General features: G+C 39.3%; 1 protein-coding gene across 1 annotated transcript; it reads right to left on the reverse strand.

The window, feature by feature from the left end:
* Window positions 1-13,426: 13,426 nt before the first annotated feature.
* LOC140840709 (uncharacterized) lies at window positions 13,427-27,320 on the reverse strand. Its single transcript, XM_073207883.1, has 2 exons — window positions 26,771-27,320; window positions 13,427-13,762 (listed from the first exon to the last, which is right to left on the reverse strand). The coding sequence occupies exons 1-2, from the start codon at window positions 27,318-27,320 to the stop codon at window positions 13,692-13,694; spliced, it is 621 nt and encodes a 206-aa protein (XP_073063984.1). The 3' UTR covers window positions 13,427-13,691.
* Window positions 27,321-27,399: the final 79 nt, after the last annotated feature.

The raw sequence follows: 27,399 nt of genomic DNA on the forward strand, positions 1-27,399 counted from the left end.
GTAAGACGTCTACACTTGAATATTACAGTGATGATAATTGGGAATATGGTGTAACTGACTCAAAGTAAACTAAAGGTTGGTTATTTACTATTGGGGGTGTCATAGTTGCTTGGACTTCTACAAAGCGAACTTGTGTGATCCGGGCCCATCTCACTGTAAAAAAAAGAAAAATTGACTCGGAAAAATCCGAGTCATTGGATCGATCCTTACGGGCACTGTCAGCTGGGATAGGGTCGAGTAAACCGTGGATCCACTAACAAAATCTTTGAATGGGGAGAATATTACAAAGATTTCGAGAATCTGAGACTGTTACAGATTAATATGACGTATTGATTGAAACCAACTTCATCTTAAGGTACAAGTCGTGAATTTGTCAATTTGATATAGAAGTTGAAAAGGCAATTTAATATTTGATATTGGTGAAATGGAAACTTGGATATATTTCAAAGTGGTTAACTTTGAAATCGTGGGGGTGACACTATTCAAAGGTCTCATATTTGGCCTATACACTTTTACCGCGACAAAAGCTGGTTGGATTAAATCCTTAATATGCTTATAACATTGTTAAATGCGTTGTGGACGTTCTTGATCAGTCTACATATGTAGAGCCCAAAATCAATACACGTATAACCCATGCATTATTTGATTGTCAAATCATTTATTTAAATTTAAAAGTTATTTTAATGATATATTATTTATTTAAATGCATTATTTTAAATTATTTACGTTAATGTGATGCACGTTAAAATTTTTCTCGAGTTCTATGTTTTAGGTGAATTTCCGATGCCGGATCTGGAAAAGTAGACCGGAGGCGATTTAGATGATTTATGAAAATGTGCTATTTTATGTCAAGGCAAGAAAATTATCATTTTTAATGAGTGATGATATTTTATACATTTTATTGCCTTTGTAAACTTTCAAAAGTTAATTTGAGATAGTTGGGGGATTTTAACTTAAACATATTTTTTTCATTGAATTAGTGTATTGTTTAGTATGTTAATTAATGGGTTAATATTTTTTTTAAAACATTTTTAATTACCCTAAATTAACTACTAATCAACCCCCTAACCTACTCCCGACCACCGCCCAATCCTTTTCTCCCCTATCAATACGTTTCATTATTTATCTTTCTAAATCAAATCTAGTTTTCTCCCCTCTCCTCCTACCCTCAGCAGCCGCCCCTTTCCCCTAATTTTTCTCTGTGGTTTCACTCATTTTAAAGCGAATAAAATTTTGCAGTAAGTCGCATCCGATCGGTTCCCGCATCTCCCCGCTTCGGTGTTGGTATTTTAACGCGTTTCCTATCAAAAGGCATGTATATTCTTTCGTTTCTGCATCGATCCTGTCATAGTAAATATCTTGATGTTTATCGTATGGAAATCATGTGTATGTTATGTAAGGGTTTGAGCAAATATGGTTGGGTCACTTTTGAAACGGTTTTTGGATCTGAAAACTCATTTTTGCTGTCATTTTTAAAACTGAGATTTTCTGGTCATGATTCTGTGAAAAATTTCAACATGAAAATTGTAGAACCTTTCGATACCTTCGATTTGACAGTAAATTCAAAATATTTGGATAAAAATTGAGTGAGTTATGGTGTTTTTTGTTGGACTGCTCAAACTGCTTTTTTTTTTTCCTTCAGAAAATTATGTATTGATGTGTTCTTGAAGTTATTTGTTGCATGCTTCATTGGGCATCGCCGGGCTTGTGCTACTGTATTTAGATATGTTATGGGATGTATTTAGTTGTTATTTGGTGGTTCGTTTGAGTCGGGATTGGCTTGGGATGTAATAGAAGTCGTAGGAAGCGAAACGATGCCGAATTACGGGTAATTGTTGTATTGAAGTTACTTGTCGATGTTTGGGACGTTTGGGGTGTTTGTACGGGTTCGAATCAATGTAATACCATCCTAGGTTGAGTCTCAAGGTGTTGGTTCATTGTCCTTAGGCTTGGATTGAAAGGGTGAATGATTAAGTCAGTGAATTTTCGTGATTTTCCACATACAGAGGATACCCGGACACCGGCACGGAGTCCGTGTCCTTTTTCCTTCAAAAATACGAAATTCCAGTGCCTACCCGGACCCCTACACGGGGTCCGTGTACCCCCTCTTAAAAAAAATTTAAAAAATAATCATAATTTTTTTTATTTTTTTTTGGATTTGCTTCGGGGTTCTATATCATGGTTTAGCACCATGGTTAAAATTTATTTATGTAAAAATATATGATTTGTTTTGTGGTTTTATGTCATGGTTTAGTACGATGATTAAACGAGGTCAATTCCGAAGCGAACTAGAATGTCATAAGCTACTTATTCACTTTGGTGGTGAGCTCAAGTACTCACGTCTAAGACATTATGGGGACCCAGACGCTAATCAATTCTTAATTATTATCAGGATCAATTACTAATCATGTAATTAGGGTCATAATTTTTTTTTCTTAATGCGGAACATAGTGAAATCAAACTAATATACAACTCAGTATAAAATAAAGTACAAGTCCTGTACTATATACAGATCAGTACAAACTAAGGTTCAACATCTAATGATCAAGTGCTAAAACCCTATATACATCCAAGTCCGAAGTCTCCACTCTATCACGATCTCTCCTCATCTCCTGGACCCTGATCCTGTCCCACCTGTTGTCATGTACACATAGAAACAAGACAACAGCCGGATAATTCCGGTGAGAATATAATCCCAGTATAAATCAACGAAACATGCCATCATATGATAAACATAAAAGCATGGATAGATAACAGCATTACATATCAAAAGCTGGAATATAATCGATATCAAAATGTCGACAATGCTCGTGACTCCACGACTCAGACTAGACTCAATCCTAGTCTAGGGATCCCGATTTCCAGATGTGGTATTCCTATATTGACCAACAGTAATAGAAAAGACTCCAGTTCTATCCACGTCGATATAACCAAACATCCAGTGTCCTGACCTAACCGTCATGGACTGTGGTCCTATCACCAATACACTATCTTGTGACATAGTGCAATGTGCCCGTGGCTATCCCGCCACTATCAGGTACTTCTGTCATAAGATTACTCATCTAATGCATGCTCATATAACTCCATAGAACATGCATTCAATCAAATCAATAATCACAATAATAAAACATAATAATAAGTATGTGATTTAGGGAAACTCAAGTACATCCTACTTGAGTCGATGTCCCAATACCACATTGACTTATACCTTTCGTTGTAGTGTCGGTCTGGAATTCAAACTCTGCCAATCCTTCAATCTGGCAATGGCAGTATCAATGATATCATATCAATATACCGTTCAAATCGATACCAATATGATCAATAATTCAAAATCAACGGTATAACCGGATAATTCTGATATCCCGGTCAATACAACATTACCAGACAATAATTCCCTCAGCCAATAGTCAATACTAATAAAATATGATATTATATCTCAGTCAATTAACTTCAGAAAATCATAACAATTCCATAATCAGTCCGTTTCTAAATATGACTTCGATTCTACGATGTCTAGCATGCCAAGAACGTCATATATGAATTCTATTCAATTCTGACAATATCATAATTTCAAGACATGTCAAAACTTAATAAAACTTACGTCCAGTTGTAGCCTGCGTTGATAGGAACACAGTATCGAAGTCCGATTCAAAATCTAACGGATGGATTTTGCACAATCGCGATCCTAAGATTCAAGGACAATTTCCTCCAAAGTTTCCCTTTGATTCCTCATTTCTGAAGATTAAACGTATATGCTTATATATATATATATATATATATATATATATATATATATATATATATATATATATATATATATATATATATACATACACGTACATATAGTAAGGCAAATGGCTTACTCTACATGCAACACGTCTCGCGCATATGCGCGAGGCGGTAAGCCCTGGCGCGTGTTTACACGGCAACTCGTGCATATGCGCGCCCTTATTCGGCGCATATGCGTGAGGCCATTACTCTAAATTGCCAACTCTCGGGTTATCTCGCGCATATGCGCGGATAGATGTCGCGCATATGCTCGAGGCCCTCTGGACATGACTTGCACAGCTCGCGCATATGCGCGCACATCCCCGCGCATATGCGCGAGACTCTCTGTCCACTTCGCGCATGTGCGCATCTCATGTCGCGCATGTGCGCGAGAGGTACTGTCCTCGCACATAATTCATTTCACGCCGATTCAAATCGTGTCTCGATTAATCTTTTTATAATCACCTTGAATTATAACTCAATAATCGTTAATTAACAGTGATTAATTCTCGGACATTACATTTCTCCCCCCCTAAGATATGATTTCGTCCCCGAAATCACAGGCAATCCATCATATCAATAAGAAGGTATGTACTAAAACTGAACAAAAATTTACATCAGTGAAATAATGCTGGGAATTCTTGTCTCATATCTGATTCAGTCTCCCAAGTAGCTTCTTCAACACCATGACGAGTCCATTGTACTTTCACCAACGGAATCATCTTCGTTATGAGTTGTTTTTCCTTACGATCAATAATCCGGATCGGTTTTTCAACGTAACTCAGACTTTCATCAAGTTCTGCCTCGTCTGGCTGCATAATATGTGAATCATCAGGGAGATACTTCCGCAGCATAGATACATGAAAAACATCATGTATTCTAGATAATGAAGGCGGCAAGGCAAGTCGATAGGCACGATCTCCTATCTTTTCGAGAATCTCATAAGGACCAACATATCGTGGAGACAACTTTCCTTTCTTTCCAAATCTAACCACACATCTGAATGGAGAAATCTTCAAAAATACTCGATCTCCAGTCTCAAATACCAACGGTCGTCGTCTGAGGTTTGCATATTTGGCTTGTCGGTCCTGAGCTGCCTTCATTTTCTTTTGAATCAATTTCACTTTTTCAGTCATATCTCTGATCATGTCAGGTCCAGTCTTAGGAACTTCAGAGATATCATCCCAATAAAGAGGGGATCGACACTTCTTTCCGTACAACGCTTCGAATGGTGCCATCTCAATACTCGTTTGATAGCTATTGTTGTACGAAAATTCACAAAGAGGCAATGCATCTTGCCAATTAGTGCTAAAATCAAGCACTACAGCTCTCAGCATATCTTCTAAGGTTTGAATCGTTCGCTCTGACTGTCCGTCAGTCTGTGGATGATATGCGTTACTCAGATGTAGCTTCGTACCGAGAGCTTGCTGCAGGCTCTGCTAAAAGTGCGAAGTAAACCGAGGATCACGGTCTGAAACAATCGACTTCGGCACTCCGTGCAATCTAACAACTTCTTTGACATAGATATCAGCCATCTGATCATATCGATACGTCATCTTGTATGGAATAAAGCATGCAGATTTGGTCAATCGATCGATCACGACCCAAATCGCATCACAACCTCGGGAGGAACGTGGTAACTATGTCACAAAATCCATGGAAATGTGATCCCATTTCCATTCAGGAATCAACAAACTTTTTAACAGTCCTCCCGGTTTCTTCCTCTCAGCTTTCACCTGTTGGCAATTCAGAAACTTGGCTATAAATTCAGTGACATCAGATTTCATTTGTTTCCAACAATATTGTGTCCTCAAATCATTATACATTTTCCTGCCACCAGGGTGAATGCTAAAACGACGGTTGTGCGCTTCTGTCAGTATTCGCTGTCTTAAATCCAAAACATTCGGCACAACAAGACGATTATTCACATACAAAATACCATTTTGAACCTGATATTCCGATCGATGTCCAGCTCTGACCATAGCAATCGATTTTTGTATATTCTGATCAACTTTCTGAGCTGCTTTAATTATCAAAATCAGCTCTGGTTCAGCTTGAATAGTATATAATCTCATAGGTCTCCGATCTGTCTCAAATACTAATCCAGACAAACAACAGTCTTTAATCAAATTCGAGACACCCATAGCCGATAAGGATAAAGAACATACCTTTCGACTCAGTGCATCAGCTGTTGCATTGGATTTCCCCGGATAGTATTTGATTTCACAATCAAAATCTTTTAGTAAATCCAGTCATCTTCGCTGTCTCATATTCAGTTCGGATTGTGAAAACAGATATTTCAAACTTTTGCGATCAGAATAAATCTCAAACTTCTCACCGTATAGATAATGTCGCCATATATTTAATGCAAAGACGATGGCTGCCAATTCAAGATCATGAATTGGATAACGAGATTCATGGGGTTTCAGTTGTCTCGAGGCATAAGTAACCACATGCCCCCGCTGCATCAAAACACAAACCAATCCGCGGTGAGATGCATCACAATAAACAACAAAATCACCAGTACCTGAAGGGATAGTCAACACTGGAGCACTGGTCAATCTCTTCTTCAATTCGAGAAAACTGGTCTCACATTCCTCAGACCAAACAAATGGAGCATTCTTCTGAGTCAACTGTGTAATCGGTTTGGCAATACTCGAAAAATCTTTAATAAATCGGCGTAATATCCTGCCAAACCCATAAAGCTGCGTATCTCTGGTACAGATGTCGGTCTCGGCCAAAAAATCACTGCCTCAACCTTACTGGGATCAACAGATATCCCGTCTCCGGATATAATATGCCCCAGAAACACAACCTGTTTCAACCAGAACTCGAATTTCGATAGTTTAGCATACAGTTTCTCCGCCCTCAAAATTCGCAACACAGTTCTTAAATGTTCAGCATGCTCCATCACATTCTTGGAATAAATCAAAATACCATCGATGAATATAATCACAAAATCATCGAGATATCTCTGAAAGATACGGTTCATTAATCCCATAAATACCGCTGGTGCATTCGTCAAACCAAAGGGCATGACAATAAATTCATAGTGTCCATACCTGGTTCTGAATGCTGTCTTTGAGATATCAGAATCTCTGACTCTCAGTTGATGGTATACAGATCTCAGATCGATCTTGGAATACACCGAATAACCCTGCAACTGATCAAATAAATCATCAATCCGAGGCAAGGGATATTTATTCTTTACCGTTGCCTTATTCAGTTGCCGGTAGTCAATACAAAGTCTCATCGACCCATCCTTCTTCCTCACGAACAATACTGGAGCACCCCAAGGAGATACACTCGGTCTGATATACCCCTTGGCCAGTAAATCCTCCAACTGTTCTTTCAACTCTTTCAACTCGATCGGTGCCATCCTGTATGGAGCCCTCGAAATCGGAACTGTTCCTGGCATTAACTCAATGCTAAAGTCTATCTCTCGAATCGGAGGTAATCCAAGAATCTCATCTGGAAAGACATCAGCAAACTCACACACCACTGGCAAGTCCGCGAATGATGGGCTTGACTTAAGTAAATCAACTGAATATACCAGGAATCCATCCGCTCCTTTCTGCAATAATCGAGTCATATTTATCGCAGATATCAAAGGAATTATAGCTCGAGAACCCTTACCGTAAAATTTCCATTCTTCAGCCATTTCAGGTCTGAATCTCACTATCTTGTGAAAACAGTCAACTGTAGCTCGGTACTTGGTTAATATATCGATACCGATAATAGAATGAAAATCAGATAAACCAAGCACAATACAATCTAACTCAATCGTATGCCCATCGTACTGCAGTATACAAGATTTCACAGACTTCACCGATATCAAACATGTTCCTAACAGAGAAGAAACAGACATTACCGCAGACAATGACTCAATAGGTAATGCATGACTCAATGCAAACCTCTCAGGAATAAAAGTATGCGATGCACCAGTATCAATCAATATGTATGCAGGATAACCAGAAATAAAACAGTTATCTGCCACAACATCATCAGGTGCATCCTGTGCCTGCTCCTCGGTCAAAGCAAAAACTCGGGCCTGCTGTCTAGGAGGCTGGCTCACTGTCTGGCTTCCTCCTGGCCTCTACTGTGACTGGGTAGACAGTACTGGCTGAAAAGAATGAACAGCAGATGGTCATCTACCTGTCTGAGCCACTGATTCAGATGACTCAGCTGCCTGGGATCCCTAGGCACCTCTCTGTGGACACATTCGGGCAAAGTGTCCTAGTTGTTTGCAGATACGGCAGCTCCCAAACACTCCTCGGAACTGCTCAGTGGAATTCTTCCCTCCACAAGTATTGCAAATATGTCCAGTATAGCTCTGGCTCTGTCGAGGACTCCCAGAGCTAGAAGAACTGATAGAATTCAGTTTTAAACACATTCCAGGTAATAGTCATACCTCGGTGTTCCAATGCCCGTTTTGTTGTGATCCACCAGTTTTTAGCAACGTCGTGTAACTGGTGTCTTATCAACTTCACCCTCCGCTCGTCAGTATACTCTAAAGATTCGAACATCATCTCAATATCGTCCAACCAACTCTCACACTCAACAGCATTCTCTGTACCCCTCAAAATCGGTGGATGGAAAGACTGAAACCTTTTTAACAATGTCTCCATTGGAGTAGCTGTAACGTCCATTGGAGGATTGGACGTGCTACCCTGTTCTGGTACTCTTCTCGGAGGCATATCTAATAATTAAATGGATTAGTAACCCAATTACAACATATCAGTTTCAATCTTCCTTGGATCATCTTACAGCTGATCCATTCCAGATAATACATAATACCATATCAAAATCAGATATTTCAGGTAAACATGTATCAAAACAATAAATCATGCTAGCAATCAAAAGCAGGAAAGGAAACCTCAATCTACCTCGCTCACTAACTCCTATCTCAGTCTCAAGGATCTATCGCTCTGATATCACCTGTTGCGGGGATCCGGATGCTAATCAATTCATAATCGTTATCAGGATCAATTACTAATCAAGTAATTAGGGTCATAATTTTTTTAAATGCGGAACGTAGTGAAATCAAACTAATATACAACTCAGTATAAAATAAAGTACAAGTCCTGTACTATATACAGATCAGTACAAACTAAGGTTCAACATCTAATTATCAAGTGATAAAACCCTATACACATCCAAGTCCGAAGTCTCCACTCTATCACGATCTCTCCTCATCTCCTGGACCCTGATCCTGTCCCACATGTTGTCATGTACACATACAAACAAGACATCAGCCGGATAATTCCGTGAGAATATAATCCCAATATAAATCAACAAAACATGCCATTATATGATAAACATAAAAGCATGGATATATAAGAGCATTACATATTAAAAGCTGAAATATAATCGATATCAAAATATCGACAATGCTCGTGACTCCACGACTCAGACTAGACTCAATCCTAGTCTAGGGATCCCGGTTTCCAGATGTGGTATTCCTATATCGACCAACAATAATAGAAAAGACTCCAGTTCTATCCACGTCGATATAACCAAACATCCAGTGTCCTGACCTAACCGTCATGGACTGTGGTCCTATCACCAATACACTATCTTGTGACATAGTGCAATGTGCCCGTGGCTATCCCGCCACTATCAGGTACTTCTGTCACAAGATTACTCGTCTAATGCATGCTCATATAACTCCATAGAACAGACATTCAATCAAATCAATAATCACAATAATAAAACATAATAATAAGTATGTGATTTAGGGAAACTCAAGTACATCCTACTTGAGTCGATGTCCCAATACCACATTGACTTATACCTTTCGTCTTAGTGTCGGTCTGGAATTTAAACTCTGTCAATCCTTCAATCTGGCAATGGCAGTATCAATGATATCATAACAATATACCATTCAAATCGATACCAATCTGATCAATAATTCAAAATCAACGGTATAACCGCACAATCCTGATATCCCGGTCAATACAACATTACCAGACAATAATTCCCTCAGCCAATAGTCATTACTAATAAAATCTGATATTATATCTCAGTCAATTAACTTCAGAAAATCATAACAATTTCATAATCAGTCCGTTTCTAAATATGACTTCGATTCTACGATGTCTAGCATGCCAAGAACGTCATATATGAATTCTATTCGATTCATATCATAATTTCAAGACATGCCAAAACTTAATAAAAATTACGTCCAGTTGTAGCCTGCTTTGATAGGAACATAGTATCGAAGTCGGATTCAAAATCTAACGGACGGATTTTGCACAATCGCGATCCTAAGATTGAAGGACAATTTCCTCCAAAGTTTCCCTTCGATTCCTTATTTCTGAAGATTAAACGTATATATATATATATATATATATATATATATATATATATATATATATATATATATATATATATATATATATATATATATACATATAGTAAGGCAAATGGCTTACTCTACGTGCAACACGTCTCGCGCATATGCGCGAGGCGATAAGCCCTGGCGCGTGTTTACACGGCAACTCGCGCATATGCGCGCCCTTACTCGGCGCATATGCGCGAGGCCATTACTCTAAATTGCCAACTCTCGGGTTATCTCGCGCATATGCGCGGATACACGTCGCCCATATGCGCGAGGCCCTCTGGAAATGACTTGCACAACTCGCGCATATGCGCGCACATCCCCGCGCAAATGCGCGAGACTCTCTGCCCACTTCGCGCATGTGCGCATCTCATGTCGTGCATGTGCGCATCTCATGTCGCACATGTGCACGAGAGGTACTGTCCTCGCACATAATTCATTTCACGCCGACTCAAATCGTGTCTCGATTAATCTTTTTATAATCACCTTGAATTATAACTCAATAATCGTTAATTAACAGTGATTAATTCTCGGGCATTACAGACATACAAGTTAAGTATTTAAATTCATGTTAGTATGTGCAGTAGTGGCCCCAAGTGAGGTCCAACGAATCTCTCAACGCCAAGTAAGTATGTTGACATGCAAAAGAAAATATTTCAAGTTTTTGAGTTATGCTAAATGTCTTGTGACCAAATTATGAATGTGTTTGGAAGTCGGTGAATGTGGCCGAGGACCTCTCCACCCCGTTAAATTATGAACGTGTTTAGATTAGGATTGGAAAACGTTAAATTATGAACGGAAACAAATCTGCCCGTTAAATTATGAACGGGGATCTCATGTATTTGACAGTGGATACGTCACTGTCAGCACAGTATTGTGGTTTAGTCTGATCAGACGAAATATGTTATGGGTCACTTGCTTTGAAACATCCTCTACGCAAAATGATGAAGTAATGTGTGATGAACCGTACTTTTACTACTTAAAAATTGCGGAAAATTTTAAAATTTTCATAAATATAAACATTCATACGGTCGTCAACTCATCGTTCATAAAAATTATCTCTTTGAAATCATCCATCACCAATAAATATTTTGTTGAAAGAAAAGCTGGCTCAAAACATCTCGTATCAAAACATAAAATCAGAGTATTAATATTTTCATGCTTAAAATCTTAAAATAACGTGTACGGTCCTCGGGTCTAGCCTTCTGCTCAGTCCAAGCCTGCTCCTTGGTCCCCACCCCTCGTCTCATCATGGTCATCCTCACCTGCATCGATCAATTCTAGTGAGTCTAAAGACTCAACACGTATAAACTGGAAGTAACGAGTAGTACATAATAAAATCAAATGCAACTTCAAAATAGGGCATACATACTGAAAAACTTGAACTTGCATAATAAAACTGAACTTACGTACATCCATACTTAGACGTGCCATCACTAAATTTTTTTTAAACATGCTTGCATACTTTGAACATACTTAAACATACATAGCTTCATCATTTTGCGTAGATGATGTTTCAAAGCTAGTGACCCATACATAATAAACGCTTATCAGACCAAACCACAGTACTGAGATGACAGGGACGTATCCACTACCACATACATGAGATCTCCGTTCATAATTTAACAGGATGATTGGTCCCCGTTCATAATTTAATGATTTCCAATCACGATCTAAACTCGTTCATAATTTAACGGGCGGATTGGTTCCCGTTCATAATTTAATGCTTTCTTATCCTAAACGTAATTTGGTCACAAGACATTTAGCATACCTCAAAAACTTAAAATATTTTCTTGCACATCATACATATTTACTTGGCGTTGAGGGATTCGTTGAACTTCGATTGGGGCCGTTGCTGCTGCACGTACTAACATGAAACTGCATACTTAACTTGTATAGCTTAGACGTACTTATCATGGTTACTGTCAAGCTCAATCATTTCTTAGGACATTCTAAAATTTCCCTTGACTTGACTTTGATAATCCTTGCACTAAACCATGACATCAAACCCAAAAGTAAACATTAAACTTTTCCCAAAAACGTTAGTAAACGGACCCCATTACCGGGTCCGTATACGGGTCCGTCTAAGTGCGGTGGAAAGAATACTCGGAAAGAAGAAGATGCACGGACCCCGTGCTAGGGTCCGTGAGGGGTACGGGTGGCTTCGCGAATTTTGATACCGAAAGGAAACAAAAGCACGGACCCCGTGTTAGGGTCCGGGTAGACATCCGTGTAGGCACTGGAAAAATACACTAAATGAAACACAAAGGCACGGACCCCGTGCCCTCATCCGTGTAGGGGCCCGTGTAGCTACTGTGAATGCGTACCTACGAGAATTCATGTGTTTGTGGCTTCCTCTTCCTATTTCGATCACCCAACCGTGACTCGACACCTCGAGACCCGTCCTAGGACGTCACGACACTGTACCAAAGCCAAGTAAGCCATTATAGATATTCCCAAGTGTGAGAATCAACAACTAATGACACAACTCGAAGTTCGACACCATTTTCTTCCTTGACTCTTGATTCAACTTGGTGCCTAACGACACGAAAAGAGACACAAAAAAAATCATCCCAACATCGAACTAAACATAGCTAGTTGCAGCAACGATCACCCGTCGATTCCCAACGAAGCCTGCAACAAATAAATTTCAAGAACGCAGCAACATCGTAATTTACTGAAAAACACAGTTTGAGCACTCCCACGAAAACGCCATAACTCACTCAATTTTTGTCCAAATAACTCGAATTTTATATCAAATAGAAGGTATCAAAAAGTTCTACATTTTTTGTATTGAAAGTTTTCTCAAAATCCTGACCGAAAATTCGCAGTTTTAAGAAGAACAGTAAAAACGAGATTTAGATCTAAAAATTTTCTTCAAAATCGATCCAATCAATTATCCGCTCAAACTATGAACATCATACAAGAATTTTACGCATAAAATAGTGCAACGCATAATATGACATGATCGACGCAGCAAAAGAGAGATTATACGTGCCTTTTGATGATAAAATTTACCGAAACGACGTCACCGAAGCGGAGATAGAAGCGAGGTTGATCCGGACGAACGTGGCATGTTTTATCGAAATAAAATGGATCAAAACTTGCTGGAAATTGACAAGGGAAGGGGCGGCTGCCGTATACCTCAAGAACCCTAAGTTTACTTTCTTTAAAAATCTGAAAATGAATCTGAAAATGAAAATGAATGTGTAGGTGTGGGGGCCCGTGCATCTGATTAATATTTAATGACCAAACAACCAGGATTTATTAATGTAAACAACGAAAGCGATTTAAAATTTTTCCATTTCGGGCCTACAGAAATTTCGGCATGACCTATTCGTAAATAGGACATCCCAGAAAATCCAAAACATCACAACCAATATTTATATACTCGAAATAAAGTCACAACATCAATTCACAAACCTATAGCTGCACTGGCCATGACTAAACACATGCAGAGCCTGCAAGGCTCGATCACACAACTACCAATTCAAAACATCGTAAAAATAACAGTACAGCTTCACGGGCATCTCCCCGGTAAATGTATGACTCCATAATATAGTATATATATATCTGGGAACTCTCAACCACGACTCGACGACTGGGCACCACTACCTGACGCTCCACCAGACGCGTCAAATCCTCCTGGATAACCTGCTATGGCATCAAAAACAACCACATCATAAAAAGAAACGAGGGGTCGGGCCCCAGTACGACGAACCAGTAATATTACGACAAATATAACTGACATGAAATAAAATCAAGTACAATGTGATGCAATGCAATGTAATGCAATGCGTGAAAGGTAACAACAAAATAATGGATACCAAAGCGAAGTCCAAATGAAACGCATCAGCAACAGTAACAGTGGCCACCCGTGCAAGGACTGCAGCAACGTAATATCATGCCGCCGCTCATCCATGCACGTAGCATCGAGGGTACGGGTGCGACCCGCTCAGCCCTCATGCAATTCATCAGGAGTGCTAATCCTATCCACCCGCTCCATCGATGACGCAACAACTCGATAGATCAATATCAATATCAATAGCAATCAAAGGAGTCAAGGCTCGAAATGCTATGCACCAATAGTATCAACTCAAATGAATGCAATCACGTAGTCATAGAACCACATAAAGCACGCCACAACTCATTACATGATACTCAACATCATCTCACGTCATAATAGACGTCGTAATGAAAACAGTTCGTGCGTACCTCCACTGAACCCTTAATTTACCACTGATATTTCTCAAGGATTTCTAGCAGAATCCAATCCTCTGGCAAATAATGCATTTCATATCAAGTTTCATTTATTTTTCCTATTATTTGACAATTTAGCCTAAAATTCTAAAATTCCTTAATTTAGGCTTTAAATTTCTAAAATTAATATATTCCAATTCTATAGCATCGAAACATCTAATTATTGGACACTAAAATTCGAAAATCCAATTATATAAATCTGAATTTTCGAAATTAATCCAAATAAATTCCGAAAATCTGGTAGATACCTCTAATCGGCTCAATTCTCGTACCTACAATCAATAATATAACAAATATTAATTGTTGGAACTCAAATTAATCAACATACCCAAATTCGAAACCCTAAAATCTGAATTTTTACCTCTGAAATTTTGAAAATTGCCCAAAGCTTAGAATTCAAGCTTTAAACAATATTATTCAAGGTTTCTTTCAACTTTTCCGGTGAAAACAGGCGGCGGTCTCCGACGGGTTTCCGGGAAGCGCGAGTTTTCTGCGAAATTTTGGTATCAATGGATAGATCTCGTCGAGAGGATTCCGAAACTATACTTACTTTCGAAAATCGTTCAACGAATTTGGAGTTACGGGTGGTCAAAGACGGATGAAAATCGTTTGACAAGAAGAAGAAATTTTCGACAGATTGCTTACGGGAGAGAGAGAGGAAGAATTGATAATTATCTTCCTTTTTTTTTTAACTTATTATCCAAATGGGCTGGGCTTGGGGTTTAGTTTGGGCTGGGCTTTCACATTCTCCTCTACAAATAAAATATTTCGTCCTCGAAATCTAGCATACACAACATTTATAAAAGTGGTTTATAAACATTTACCACTGATAGTACATAGGGAAATCAGAATACATGGAGTAATTTATTACATTTTCAAACAAGTGAGGCCATTCCTGACGCATCTTAGCCTCTAATTCCCATGTAGCTTCTTCTCTCCCATGTCTACTCCATTGCACCATAACCAGTGGAATTGTCTTATTTCTAAGTTGCTTCTCTTTACGATCAAGGATTTGCACTGGATGTTCAACATAGCTAAGGGAACTATCCAACTTCACCTCATCATTCCTCAAGACATGAGAAGGATCCGGCTTGTACTTTCGTAACATAGATACATGAAACACATCATGTATCGCAGACAAACTCTGCGGCAAGTCTAAACGATAAGTCAACGTGCCAATCCTCTCAACAATCGCATATGGACCAATATAACGCGGAGCTAGCTTTCCTTTGCGCCCAAATCTCATAGTACCACGAAACGGTGATACTTTCAAGAAAACCTGATCGCCAACCTGAAATTCTAAAGGCCTACACCTTTTATTAGCATAGTTGGCTTGACGATCCTGTGCTGCTTTCATTCTTTTCCTAATCATTTCAACCTTCTCTTTCATTTCTTGTATAAATTCTGGCATTGACATCTGTCTTTTTCCTACATCTTCCCAGCATATCGGAGATCTACATTTTCTACCGTACAAGGCTTCAAATGCTGCCATTCCGAGGGTTGCTTGGAAGCTGTTATTGTAAGAGAATTCAACAAGTGACAATGATTCCTGCCAACCACCCCTGAAATCCATCACGACTGCTCGCAACATGTCCTCGAGTGTCTGAATGGTCCTTTCAGACTGACCATCTGTCTGTGGGTGATATGCAGTACTCATCGCCAACTTTGAACCCAATGCTGATTGCAAACTACCCCAAAACTTCGAAGCAAACCTGGGATCACGATATGATACTATGGTTACAGGCACACCATGCAATCTCACCACATGATCGATGTACATTTTTGCCATTTTCTTATAAGTACAAGTACGATCATAAGGAATAAAATGGGCTGATTTAGACAATCTATCAACAATCACCCAAATCGTATCACAACCACGATCAGAACGAGGTAGGTGTGTCACAAAATCCATAGCAATGTGCTCCCAATTCCACTGTGGCACTTCAAGACTATGTAACATACCACCAGGTCTTATTCTCTCAGCTTTAACCTGTTGGCACGTCAAACATCTAGCCACAAAATCAGAAATCTCTTTCTTGATACCTTCCCACCAGTAATGAGATTTCAAGATATGATACATCTTTCTGATTCCAGGATGAACACTGTGACGACTACAATGAGCTTCACGAAGTATAGATTCTTTCAAATCTATCAAATTCGGAACCACAAGTCTACTATTATAACGCAGACATCCATCTAAAGCAACACTGAACTTATCTGATTGACCTGTCTGAGTCAATTCTTTCAATCTATGAACATGTGGATCAGTTCTCTGTGCTGTTTTGATTTTTGAAACAATTTGTGGTTCAACTTGAATAGATGAAACTATAAAGTAGTCGCCCTTAGACTAGTAAGTCCATCCTGAAGTTCCCAAATGCTCATGAATCTTTGAAATAGTCAGAGATGCCAACATTTTAGGCTGAACCTTTCTGCTCAAAGCATCTGCAGCTTGATTTATTCGCCCTGGTTGGTACTGAATCTCACAATCAAAGTCCTTAAGCAATTCCAACCATCGACGCTGTCTCATATTCAAGTCAGACTGTGTGAAAAGATACTTCAGACTCTTGTGATCAGAATAAATCACAAACTGTTCTCCGTACATGTAATGCCCGAGAATTAATTATTATAATCAGACATTGATTATTGACATGATTGAGGTTATAAGAACTCAAATGACGAGGTCGGGCATCGTTATAATATAAGCCAAGATGTTCAACCGAACATCTCGAGATGTTCGGCCGAACATCTCAAAAGAAATGACCGGCGCACATGCGCGAAGAAACACGTGCATATGCGCGAGGGGTCCAGAAGCCCTCGCACATATGCGCGAGAAAATGGGCGCATATGCGCGACAGCTCCAGAATCTTTGGCGCATATGCGCGAGATGAAGCGCGCATATGCGTGAGTGGTGTTTTGGCAAATTTTTGAGAAGCCACGTACGATTTACATGCAATATATATATATACCTACATTCCTTTGTACGATTCAGAAGAAGGAAACGAAGCAAGGAATTGAGGAAAGAAAGAAAAACAAGTTCGGAGCATAGACTTGTGATTTCTACAAAATCCGTCTGTCTGATTTTAAATCTGACTGTGGTACTGTGTTCCTATCCACGTAGGCTACAACTAGACGTAAGTTTTGCTACGTTTCGATATGTTTTGAAATTATGGTATTGTCAGAATCTGATATGATTCATATATGATGTTCTTGGCATGTTAGACATCGTATAATCGAAACCGGACTGAGGAACAGATACCATATGAAATTGTTATGATTTTTAGAGTTGAGTTGATTGAGAATTGATATCAGAATTGAGTTGTTATCGAGTATGAGATATTAGAATTAATATCTGATTGATATGGTATTGTTGGGTATATTGATATTATACCGTTATGCCATCGATATTGAATTAGGTTAAGTATTGAGCAGAACAGATTTGATTCGAGTGGTGCATTGATATTATACTCCTCGATATTGTTCTTGTCAGATTGAGTATTGACAGGCTTCGAGTTCGAGACTTCGACAGAGCCAAAGTATCAGAAAGAAAGGTATAAATTAATGTTGTGTTGGGATTGCACAACTCGAGGAAGGTTTGACTCGAGTTTCCCTAAATCACATACTTAGTTTATTACATTGATTCTTGTAATTGATGAGATTGATGATTGTAGTCTATTGATTTATAGCCACTGCATGTAATGACTGCTGATTCGCTAGTCATTGATTGATTTGCTTAGATACTGACTGTATGTATTGATTACTGAGTCGTTGAGTCATAGGCTGATTCGCCTAGTCACCGGCTGATTCGTCGGGTTATTGATTGATTCGTCCATTATAGGCTGATTCGCCTAGTCACCGGCTGATTCGTCTGGTGATTGACTGATTCGTCTAAACTTAAGCTGATTCGCTTAATTACAGGCTGAGTTGTCTGATTATTGGCTGATTCGCCTAATTACTGGCTGATTCGTCAGGTTATTGACTGAGTCGTCAATTCTGCGGCTGATTCGCCCAGACACTGGAGATATTAATTATATCGATGCCATTTAGGGATTGATTCATTCCTATCAACTGAGATTCGATATAATTACCTATATCCAGACATCGGGATCCCTAGGATAGAGTTGAGTCGAGTCTGAGGCGACGCGTCAGTGGAGTCGAGTCTGAGACAATGCGTCTGTTGAGTTGAGTCTGATATGACATGTTGATTTACATTGTTTATGCCATTCATGATTATTGAATGCTTGATATGGATTTATGTTTCTGATTTGAGACAGGTTATGAATAATTCTTATATGCTTTCGTATATGCTTTTATATTACTGCATGTTTACATTATTTATACTGGGATATTCATATCTCACCGGAGTTATCCGGCTGTTGTCTTGTTTTGTATGTGTGCATGACAACAGGTGGGGCTGGATCAGGGTCAAGAAGAGGATGAGAGAAGATTAGATAGCGTGGAGATCCGGGCTTCGAAGCAACATAGGATTCAGCACTGATATGTAGTTGAACCTAGTTGAATTCTTGTAGATAACACAAGATTTGTATATTAATGTTTAATATGTAATTTGAGTAAATTACATTACGTTTCCGCTTTGTATTTTAAAAAAAAATTTAGACCCTGTTTTATAATTGATTAATTAGTCCCAATAATGATTAAGAACTTGATTAGCGTCCGGGTCCCCACAACAGGTGGTATCAGAGCTGTAGGTAATAGAACTGTAGATTCTTGAGATTGAGATAGAAGCTAGTGAGCGGGGTAGAATGTGTTTCTTTCCTGCTTTTGAATGCTAGCATGTCTTACTGCGTTATATAATACATGTTACTTGATTTATCTGATTTGATTTTGTAATATGTATTATTTGAAATGAATTCGAACCGATTCTCGATCAGCAGTAAGATGATCGGAGGAGAGACTGAATTGAAACAGATGTGTTGGATTGGATTACTAATCCTTTTGAGTTTCAGATATGCCTCTTAGACGAATTCCAGAACAGGGTAGTACATCGAATCCTCCAATGGATGTAACACCGACTCCAATGGAAACCTTGCTGAAGAGGTTTCAGTCATTCAAACCACCCACTCTGACGGGTACTGAGACATCAGTCGAGTGTGAGAGTTGGTTAGGTAGCATTGAATTGCTGTTTGATTCACTAGAGTACAGTGATGAGCGCCGGATTAAATTGATTGGACACCAGTTGCTGGATGTTGCACAAAGCTGGTGGATTACAATGAAGAGGGCCTTGGAGCAACGAGGTACGATTATTACTTGGGATGTGTTTAAAACTGAGTTTTATCAGAGATTTTTCCCAATATCGTACAGAAAAGACAAGGGAGCGGAGTTTGCCAATTTGAGACAGGGTCAGCTGAACATTGAAGAATATGTGACCAAGTTCTCTACCTTGTTGAAGTTTGCTCCACATGTTACTGGAAATGACGAAGCCGTTGCCGATCAGTTCATCAATGGCTTGAATCCCGATATTTTTACATTGGTGAACACAGGGCGACCGAATAACTTTGCTGATGCCATGAATAGAGCAAAGGGCGCTGAAGCAGGCCTGATAAGGCAGAGAGGAGCTGAAATTGTTCCTCCAGTGTCGAGACCACCGCAACCACCTCCCCGATTCGAGAGTGGCAGTAGCAGTGGTGGAATGAAAGATTTTCTGAAGGCTAGAGGAAAGCAGTTTAAGAAGTCTGGCGGTAGTTCTTCTAGCTCTAGTGGTTCTCAGCAGAGTTATGCTGGCGTTTACTGCGGAAATTGTGGAGGGAGACATTCCACTGAGCAATGCCAAGGAGTACTTGGTAGTTGTCACTTCTGCAAGCAACAGGGACATTTTTCTAGAGTGTGTCCACAGAGAAGTTCCCAAAGATTCCAGGGAGCTGAATCCGCGGGATCAGCGGCACAGTCGAGTAGACGATCAGCTGCCGTTCCTTCATTTCAGCCTGCTCACCATCTCAGTCACAGCAGAGGCTAGGAGGAAGCCAGACAGTTGGCCAGCCTCCTAGACAGCAGGCCAGAGTATTTGCTTTGACCGAGGAGCAGGCTCAGGAAGCACCAGATGATGATGTTGCAGGTAACTGATTTGTTTGATTATCCTGCGTATGTATTGCGGGATACCGGTGCTTCATATACTTTTATTTCTGAGAGATTTGCATTGATGCAAGCATTATTTGTTGAGTCCTTATTTACTGTAGTATTTGTTTCTGTTCCTTTGGGAAAAGATCTTGTATCAGTGATTTCTGTTAGATCTTGTATACTACAGTAGGATAAGAATGAGTTCGAGTTAGATTGTGTGGTAGATGATATTTTACTGGTGTTCTATGATTTTTGAACTGCATTACTGATATTGATATGTTGATCAAGTACGAAGCTACCATAGATTAATTCCAGAAGATGGTAAGAATCAGACCTGAGATGATCAAGAGATGAATATTGTACGATAAGAATTCTAGACTGAGAATTCCTTTGATATTCGTACTAGCTATGACTCGATTATTACAGAAAGGAGCAGAATGACTCCTTATGTATTCAGTTGATTTACTGAAGTTGAGTCTATCATTGGCTGATTTACCAATGATAAGAAAGTTCTCGATGTTTTCTCTGATAAGTGTAACGACCCATTACAGGCCCAGTGGACCGCCCATACGGCCCACTGCCAACCGACCCAAGGCTATCCCGATCTTGGGCTCCCTCTATGGGGCCTTTGTCTAGCTCAATTGGTACCAGGATTGTGCCAAGTATCTATATATCCATGTGATCTTGGGTTCGATCCTGGGGAGGCACATACTTAAGTTCATGGGCTTAAGAGTTCTATGAGTAACCATACGACGCCTATGGAAAGCCCGTGAGGGACAAAGGCCCCATAGAGGGAGCCCAAGATCGGGATAGCCTTGGGTCGGTTGGCAGTGGGCCGTATGGGCGGTCCACTGGGCCTGTAATGGGTCGTTACAATAAAAGGCGCCTTTTATTGTAACGACCCATTACAGGCCCAGTGGGCCGTATGGGCGGTCCACTGGGCCTGTAATGGGTCGTTACAATAAGACTTCAGATCTGATTCCAATCAGAGAAATTGATTTTAGCTTTGAGTTGATATCAGAACTATTGATATGGTGAATCCTGATTGAAACCGATTGCATTCAGGATGTGTTATATTTGAAGATGATATATTCGTTGATTTTCACAGAACTAAACCGTGATTAGGCAGCTGAGATTGACATCAGTGTCAGATAGTTGCGGTTTATGAATTTAGCATGTGTTGAATCTGATTGAATATTGATGTTATTCTGAATATGTGGTTGAGACGGATTGTAGACAATGGAGATTATATTGTACCGTCCGAACCAGAGCTGATTTCGAATCGATAGCAGTTTAAAAAAAAAAAAAAGCTGATTAGAATATTTAGAACTCAATATCGATAGTCAGAACAGAGTGTCGATCAGAGTAACAGATATGTGATTGTGTATGTTGTATGAGATTGATTATTCTGTGATGCCAGATGTGTCAGAATGGTACAGTAAAGCTTGATATTGATAGTCAGAGCCGAATACCAGGTAGGTATTTCCTCTTTAATTTATGTTATTAACTGATTTGTGTATATCAAATAGTTCGAATCAGAAAGAACAGATATTGTTAGAAGCTTACAGTCATGGATTCAGTGTTCAGTCTGATGATTGAGACTGTATTGTATTCGAACAGATAGTTGTGATATAGACAGATGAGATCAGTTATAACAGAAATGTATTGAAATGCTGGCAGAAATTGTACTGATATGTCTAAATCGCTAACAGAAAAGATAGAAAGATAGAACTCAAAAGATTTATTACAGAATTGTATAGTTCTAAATAGAAATGAGAGTACATTTCTATGGCTGTCGTAATGAAATTACCGCCATTTTCTTCTGATTGAGATATGATATGATTGTGATTGACAGATTGTTCAATCTATATCTATCAGTTTGTACCAGATAACGTACAAACATGACCCCATGACACAGATTGATGTCAGAAAAGTGGTCAGAAAGATCAGAATGCCATAGTAGATTATGTCAGATTGTAATGTTGCTTGAGTTTGTATTCATGATAGAGTATATCATGAACTCTCTCTTAGATGATTTTACAGATTGACAGACCGTCAGAATGTATTGTCCAGACATTGGAAGACTTGGGTACAGCTTTAGTGCTGGATGTTAGCACCAATTGATATGACTTATTATCACTGTGTGACAATAACTACCAGCTTATCAGATGGGTAATGAGATAGTTATAGACAAGACAGTATACAGTGAATACTACAGATTTCTTTTGAAAAAAAAAAAAAAAAAATCCGAAGGAAGATGAAGATAGTTCAGAATGGACCGATTTAAGAAACCAACGTCAGATGATGACGAGTGGTATTTGAAGCTGAAGACTGTAGATGTCTTTGATAACAGCAGATGGTACAGATATGTGATGAACTGTAGATTGGTTTATACGGACATTGTATAGCTAGTAGTGCGAGATTGATTCCTTCAGAAGGATTGGAGAAGTATTTTGACAATATACTTAGTGAATTCTTATTCCAGACCGGAATCAGATATTTGAGTTTTGGTTTAAACTCTATATATACATTTCTTCTGAATCGATTACTTGCGAGTTCGAGGACGAACTCAGATCTAAGAGGGGGAGAAATGTAATGCCCGAGAATTAATTATTATAATCAGACATTGATTATTGACATGATTGAGGTTATAAGAACTCAAATGACGAGGTCGGGCATCGTTATAATATAAGCCAAGATGTTCAACCGAACATCTCGAGATGTTCGGCCGAACATCTCAAAAGAAATGACCGGCGCACATGCGCGAAGAAACACGTGCATATGCGCGAGGGGTCCAAAAGCCCTCGCGCATATGCGCGAGAAAATGGGCGCATATGCGCGACAGCTCCAGAATCTTTGGCGCATATGCGCGAGATGAAGCGCGCATATGCGCGAGTGGTGTTTTGGCAAATTTTTGAGAAGCCACGTACGATTTACATGCAATATATATATATACCTACATTCCTTTGTACGATTCAGAAGAAGGAAACGAAGCAAGGAATTGAGGAAAGAAAGAAAAACAAGTTCGGAGCATAGACTTGTGATTTCTACAAAATCCGTCTGTCTGATTTTAAATCTGACTGTGGTACTGTGTTCCTATCCACGTAGGCTACAACTAGACGTAAGTTTTGCTACGTTTCGATATGTTTTGAAATTATGGTATTGTCAGAATCTGATATGATTCATATATGATGTTCTTGGCATGTTAGACATCGTATAATCGAAACCGGACTGAGGAACAGATACCATATGAAATTGTTATGATTTTTAGAGTTGAGTTGATTGAGAATTGATATCAGAATTGAGTTGTTATCGAGTATGAGATATTAGAATTAATATCTGATTGATATGGTATTGTTGGGTATATTGATATTATACCGTTATGCCATCGATATTGAATTAGGTTAAGTATTGAGCAGAACAGATTTGATTCGAGTGGTGCATTGATATTATACTCCTCGATATTGTTCTTGTCAGATTGAGTATTGACAGGCTTCGAGTTCGAGACTTCGACAGAGCCAAAGTATCAGAAAGAAAGGTATAAATTAATGTTGTGTTGGGATTGCACAACTCGAGGAAGGTTTGACTCGAGTTTCCCTAAATCACATACTTAGTTTATTACATTGATTCTTGTAATTGATGAGATTGATGATTGTAGTCTATTGATTTATAGCCACTGCATGTAATGACTGCTGATTCGCTAGTCATTGATTGATTTGCTTAGATACTGACTGTATGTATTGATTACTGAGTCGTTGAGTCATAGGCTGATTCGCCTAGTCACCGGCTGATTCGTCGGGTTATTGATTGATTCGTCCATTATAGGCTGATTCGCCTAGTCACCGGCTGATTCGTCTGGTGATTGACTGATTCGTCTAAACTTAAGCTGATTCGCTTAATTACAGGCTGAGTTGTCTGATTATTGGCTGATTCGCCTAATTACTGGCTGATTCGTCAGGTTATTGACTGAGTCGTCAATTCTGCGGCTGATTCGCCCAGACACTGGAGATATTAATTATATCGATGCCATTTAGGGATTGATTCATTCCTATCAACTGAGATTCGATATAATTACCTATATCCAGACATCGGGATCCCTAGGATAGAGTTGAGTCGAGTCTGAGGCGACGCGTCAGTGGAGTCGAGTCTGAGACAACGCGTCTGTTGAGTTGAGTCTGATATGACATGTTGATTTACATTGTTTATGCCATTCATGATTATTGAATGCTTGATATGGATTTATGTTTCTGATTTGAGACAGGTTATGAATAATTCTTATATGCTTTCGTATATGCTTTTATATTACTGCATGTTTACATTATTTATACTGGGATATTCATATCTCACCGGAGTTATCCGGCTGTTGTCTTGTTTTGTATGTGTGCATGACAACAGGTGGGGCTGGATCAGGGTCAAGAAGAGGATGAGAGAAGATTAGATAGCGTGGAGATCCGGGCTTCGAAGCAACATAGGATTCAGCACTGATATGTAGTTGAACCTAGTTGAATTCTTGTAGCTAACACAAGATTTGTATATTAATGTTTAATATGTAATTTGAGTAAATTACATTACGTTTCCGCTTTGTATTTTAAAAAAAAAATTTAGACCCTGTTTTATAATTGATTAATTAGTCCCAATAATGATTAAGAACTTGATTAGCGTCCGGGTCCCCACAGTACAGATAATGACGCCATATCTTCAATGCCAACACAATGGCAGCTAACTCCAAATCATGAGTTGGATATCGAGTCTCATGTGACTTCAATTGACGAGATGCATACGCAATCACTCGCCCATTTTGCATCAAAACACAACCCAATCCATTTAGAGAAGCATCTGTACAGACAACAAATCCACCTGAGCCTGAAGGCAAAGCTAGCACTAGAGATGTGGTCAACTTTTCTTTCAAAGTCCGAAAACTAGACTCACATTCTGCTGTCCATACAAAACGTTGATCTTTCTGTGTCAACTGGGTCATAGGTCTAGCTATTCTAGAAAATCCTTTGATGAAACGCCTATAGTACCCAGTTAATCCCAAAAAGCTTCGAATCTTAGACACATTGGTTGGTTTAGGCCAATTGATAACAGCTTCAACTTTACTAGGATCAACAGATACTCCTTGTGCAGATATAACATGGCCTAAAAATAAAACTCTGTCCAACCAGAACTCACACTTAGAAAATTTGGCATACAATTGCGCTTCTCTGAGTGTTTGAAGAACTAATTTCAAATGTTCCTTGTGCTCTTTCTGTGACTTGGAATAAATCAAGATGTCATCAATAAAGACGATAACAAATCTATCGATGAATTCTCGGAATACACGGTTCATTAAATCCATAAACATTGCGGTTGTATTAGTCAAACCGAAAGGCACAACTAAGAATTCATAATGCCCATATCGTGTCCGAAATGCTGTCTTAGGAACATCTTCCTCTCGGACTCTAAGCTGATGATATCTGGAACGAAGATCAATCTTGGAATACACAGAAGTACCCTGCAACTGATCAAACAAGTCGTCAATACGCGGCAAAGGATACTTATTCTTCACAGTATCCCGGTTTAACTGCCGATAATCGACGCACATTCTCATCGTTCCGTCTTTCTTCTTTACAAACAATACTGGAGCTCCCCAAGGTGACATACTGGGTCTGATATAGCCTTTCTCCAGTAAATCCTGTAGCTGTTCCTTGAGTTCTTTCAACTCTGTCGGAGCTAAACGATATGGTGCTCTAGATATAGGATTTGTCCCTAGCATTAATTCAATGCTAAGATCTATTTCCCTTTGAGGTGGAAAACCTGGAATCTCATCAGGAAATACATCTGGAAAATCCTTGACAACAGGAATGTCTGAAACTTTCAATCGTTCTTCCCGTGTTGCATCAAGAGCATAGATAAAAAATCCTTCATTGTCGATTGACAACAACCTGAACATTTCCATTGCAGATACTAATGGAATTCGGGACTGTGAATCATAACCATAAAAATTCCATTTGCTGCCATAATATGGTCTAAATCTGACAACTCCATGGAAACAATCCACAGTAGCTCGATAATTCGTCAACACATCCATACCCAGAATACAGTCAAAATCAGTCATAGCTAACTTGATTAGATTAGTTATCATAATATTATCCTCAAATATAATCACACAGTTCAAAATTATTTCATGGGACATCAAGTATACACCGGCAGGAGTAGCAACTGACATAGTATCCAACAAAAGAATAGTAGCAATCTCATGCTCATCAACAAATGCGTCAGATAAAAATGAATGAGATGCTCTTGTGTCTATCAATATGCGTGCAGGATAGTCAAAAACATAACAAATACCTGCAATCACTCCTCCTGGTGCATCCTGAGCCTGGTCTTGAGTCAATGCATGGACTCTAGCCTGCTGTGGCACTGTAAATTGTTGCTGAGGAGGACCTCTAGGCGGTGGATAACCAGATTGCTGAAATGACTGTGCAGGAGCATATGGCTGGAAAGCTGGTCCTCGGGGAACTTGTCCAGACTGTTGTGGCTGAAATTGCTGTCTTTGTGCATTAGGACATACTCTGGCGTAATGTCCAACTTGACCACAAACGTAACAAGATCCCTGTACTCCTACACATTGGGAACTAAAATGTCGACCACCACATCGGTCACAATGCACAGTGCTAGACGACCCAACAAAACCTCCCCCTCGTGCACTGCCTGAACTGGAGGAGCTGGATTGAGACTTCTTCTTGAATTGCTTTCCTTTTGCCTTGTACCTCTGCTGTTTGGGTTGTTGGTATGACTGTACAGGCTGATATGGAGGTAAATCCACTGGCATTGACATACTACTCCCAGATCCCTGAGAAACAGATGATGGACCTGGTTGTGGGTCTCTTCTGAGCATGCTTCAATTTTCGCCTTTTCCACTGCTTGAATATACGTATTAGGCAATCCAGTCATTACCAAAGTATGAACTGTCCGCT

Source organism: Primulina eburnea, chromosome 9 (genome assembly GCF_022965805.1).
Source record: "Primulina eburnea isolate SZY01 chromosome 9, ASM2296580v1, whole genome shotgun sequence".
Taxonomy (NCBI): Eukaryota; Viridiplantae; Streptophyta; class Magnoliopsida; order Lamiales; family Gesneriaceae; genus Primulina; species Primulina eburnea.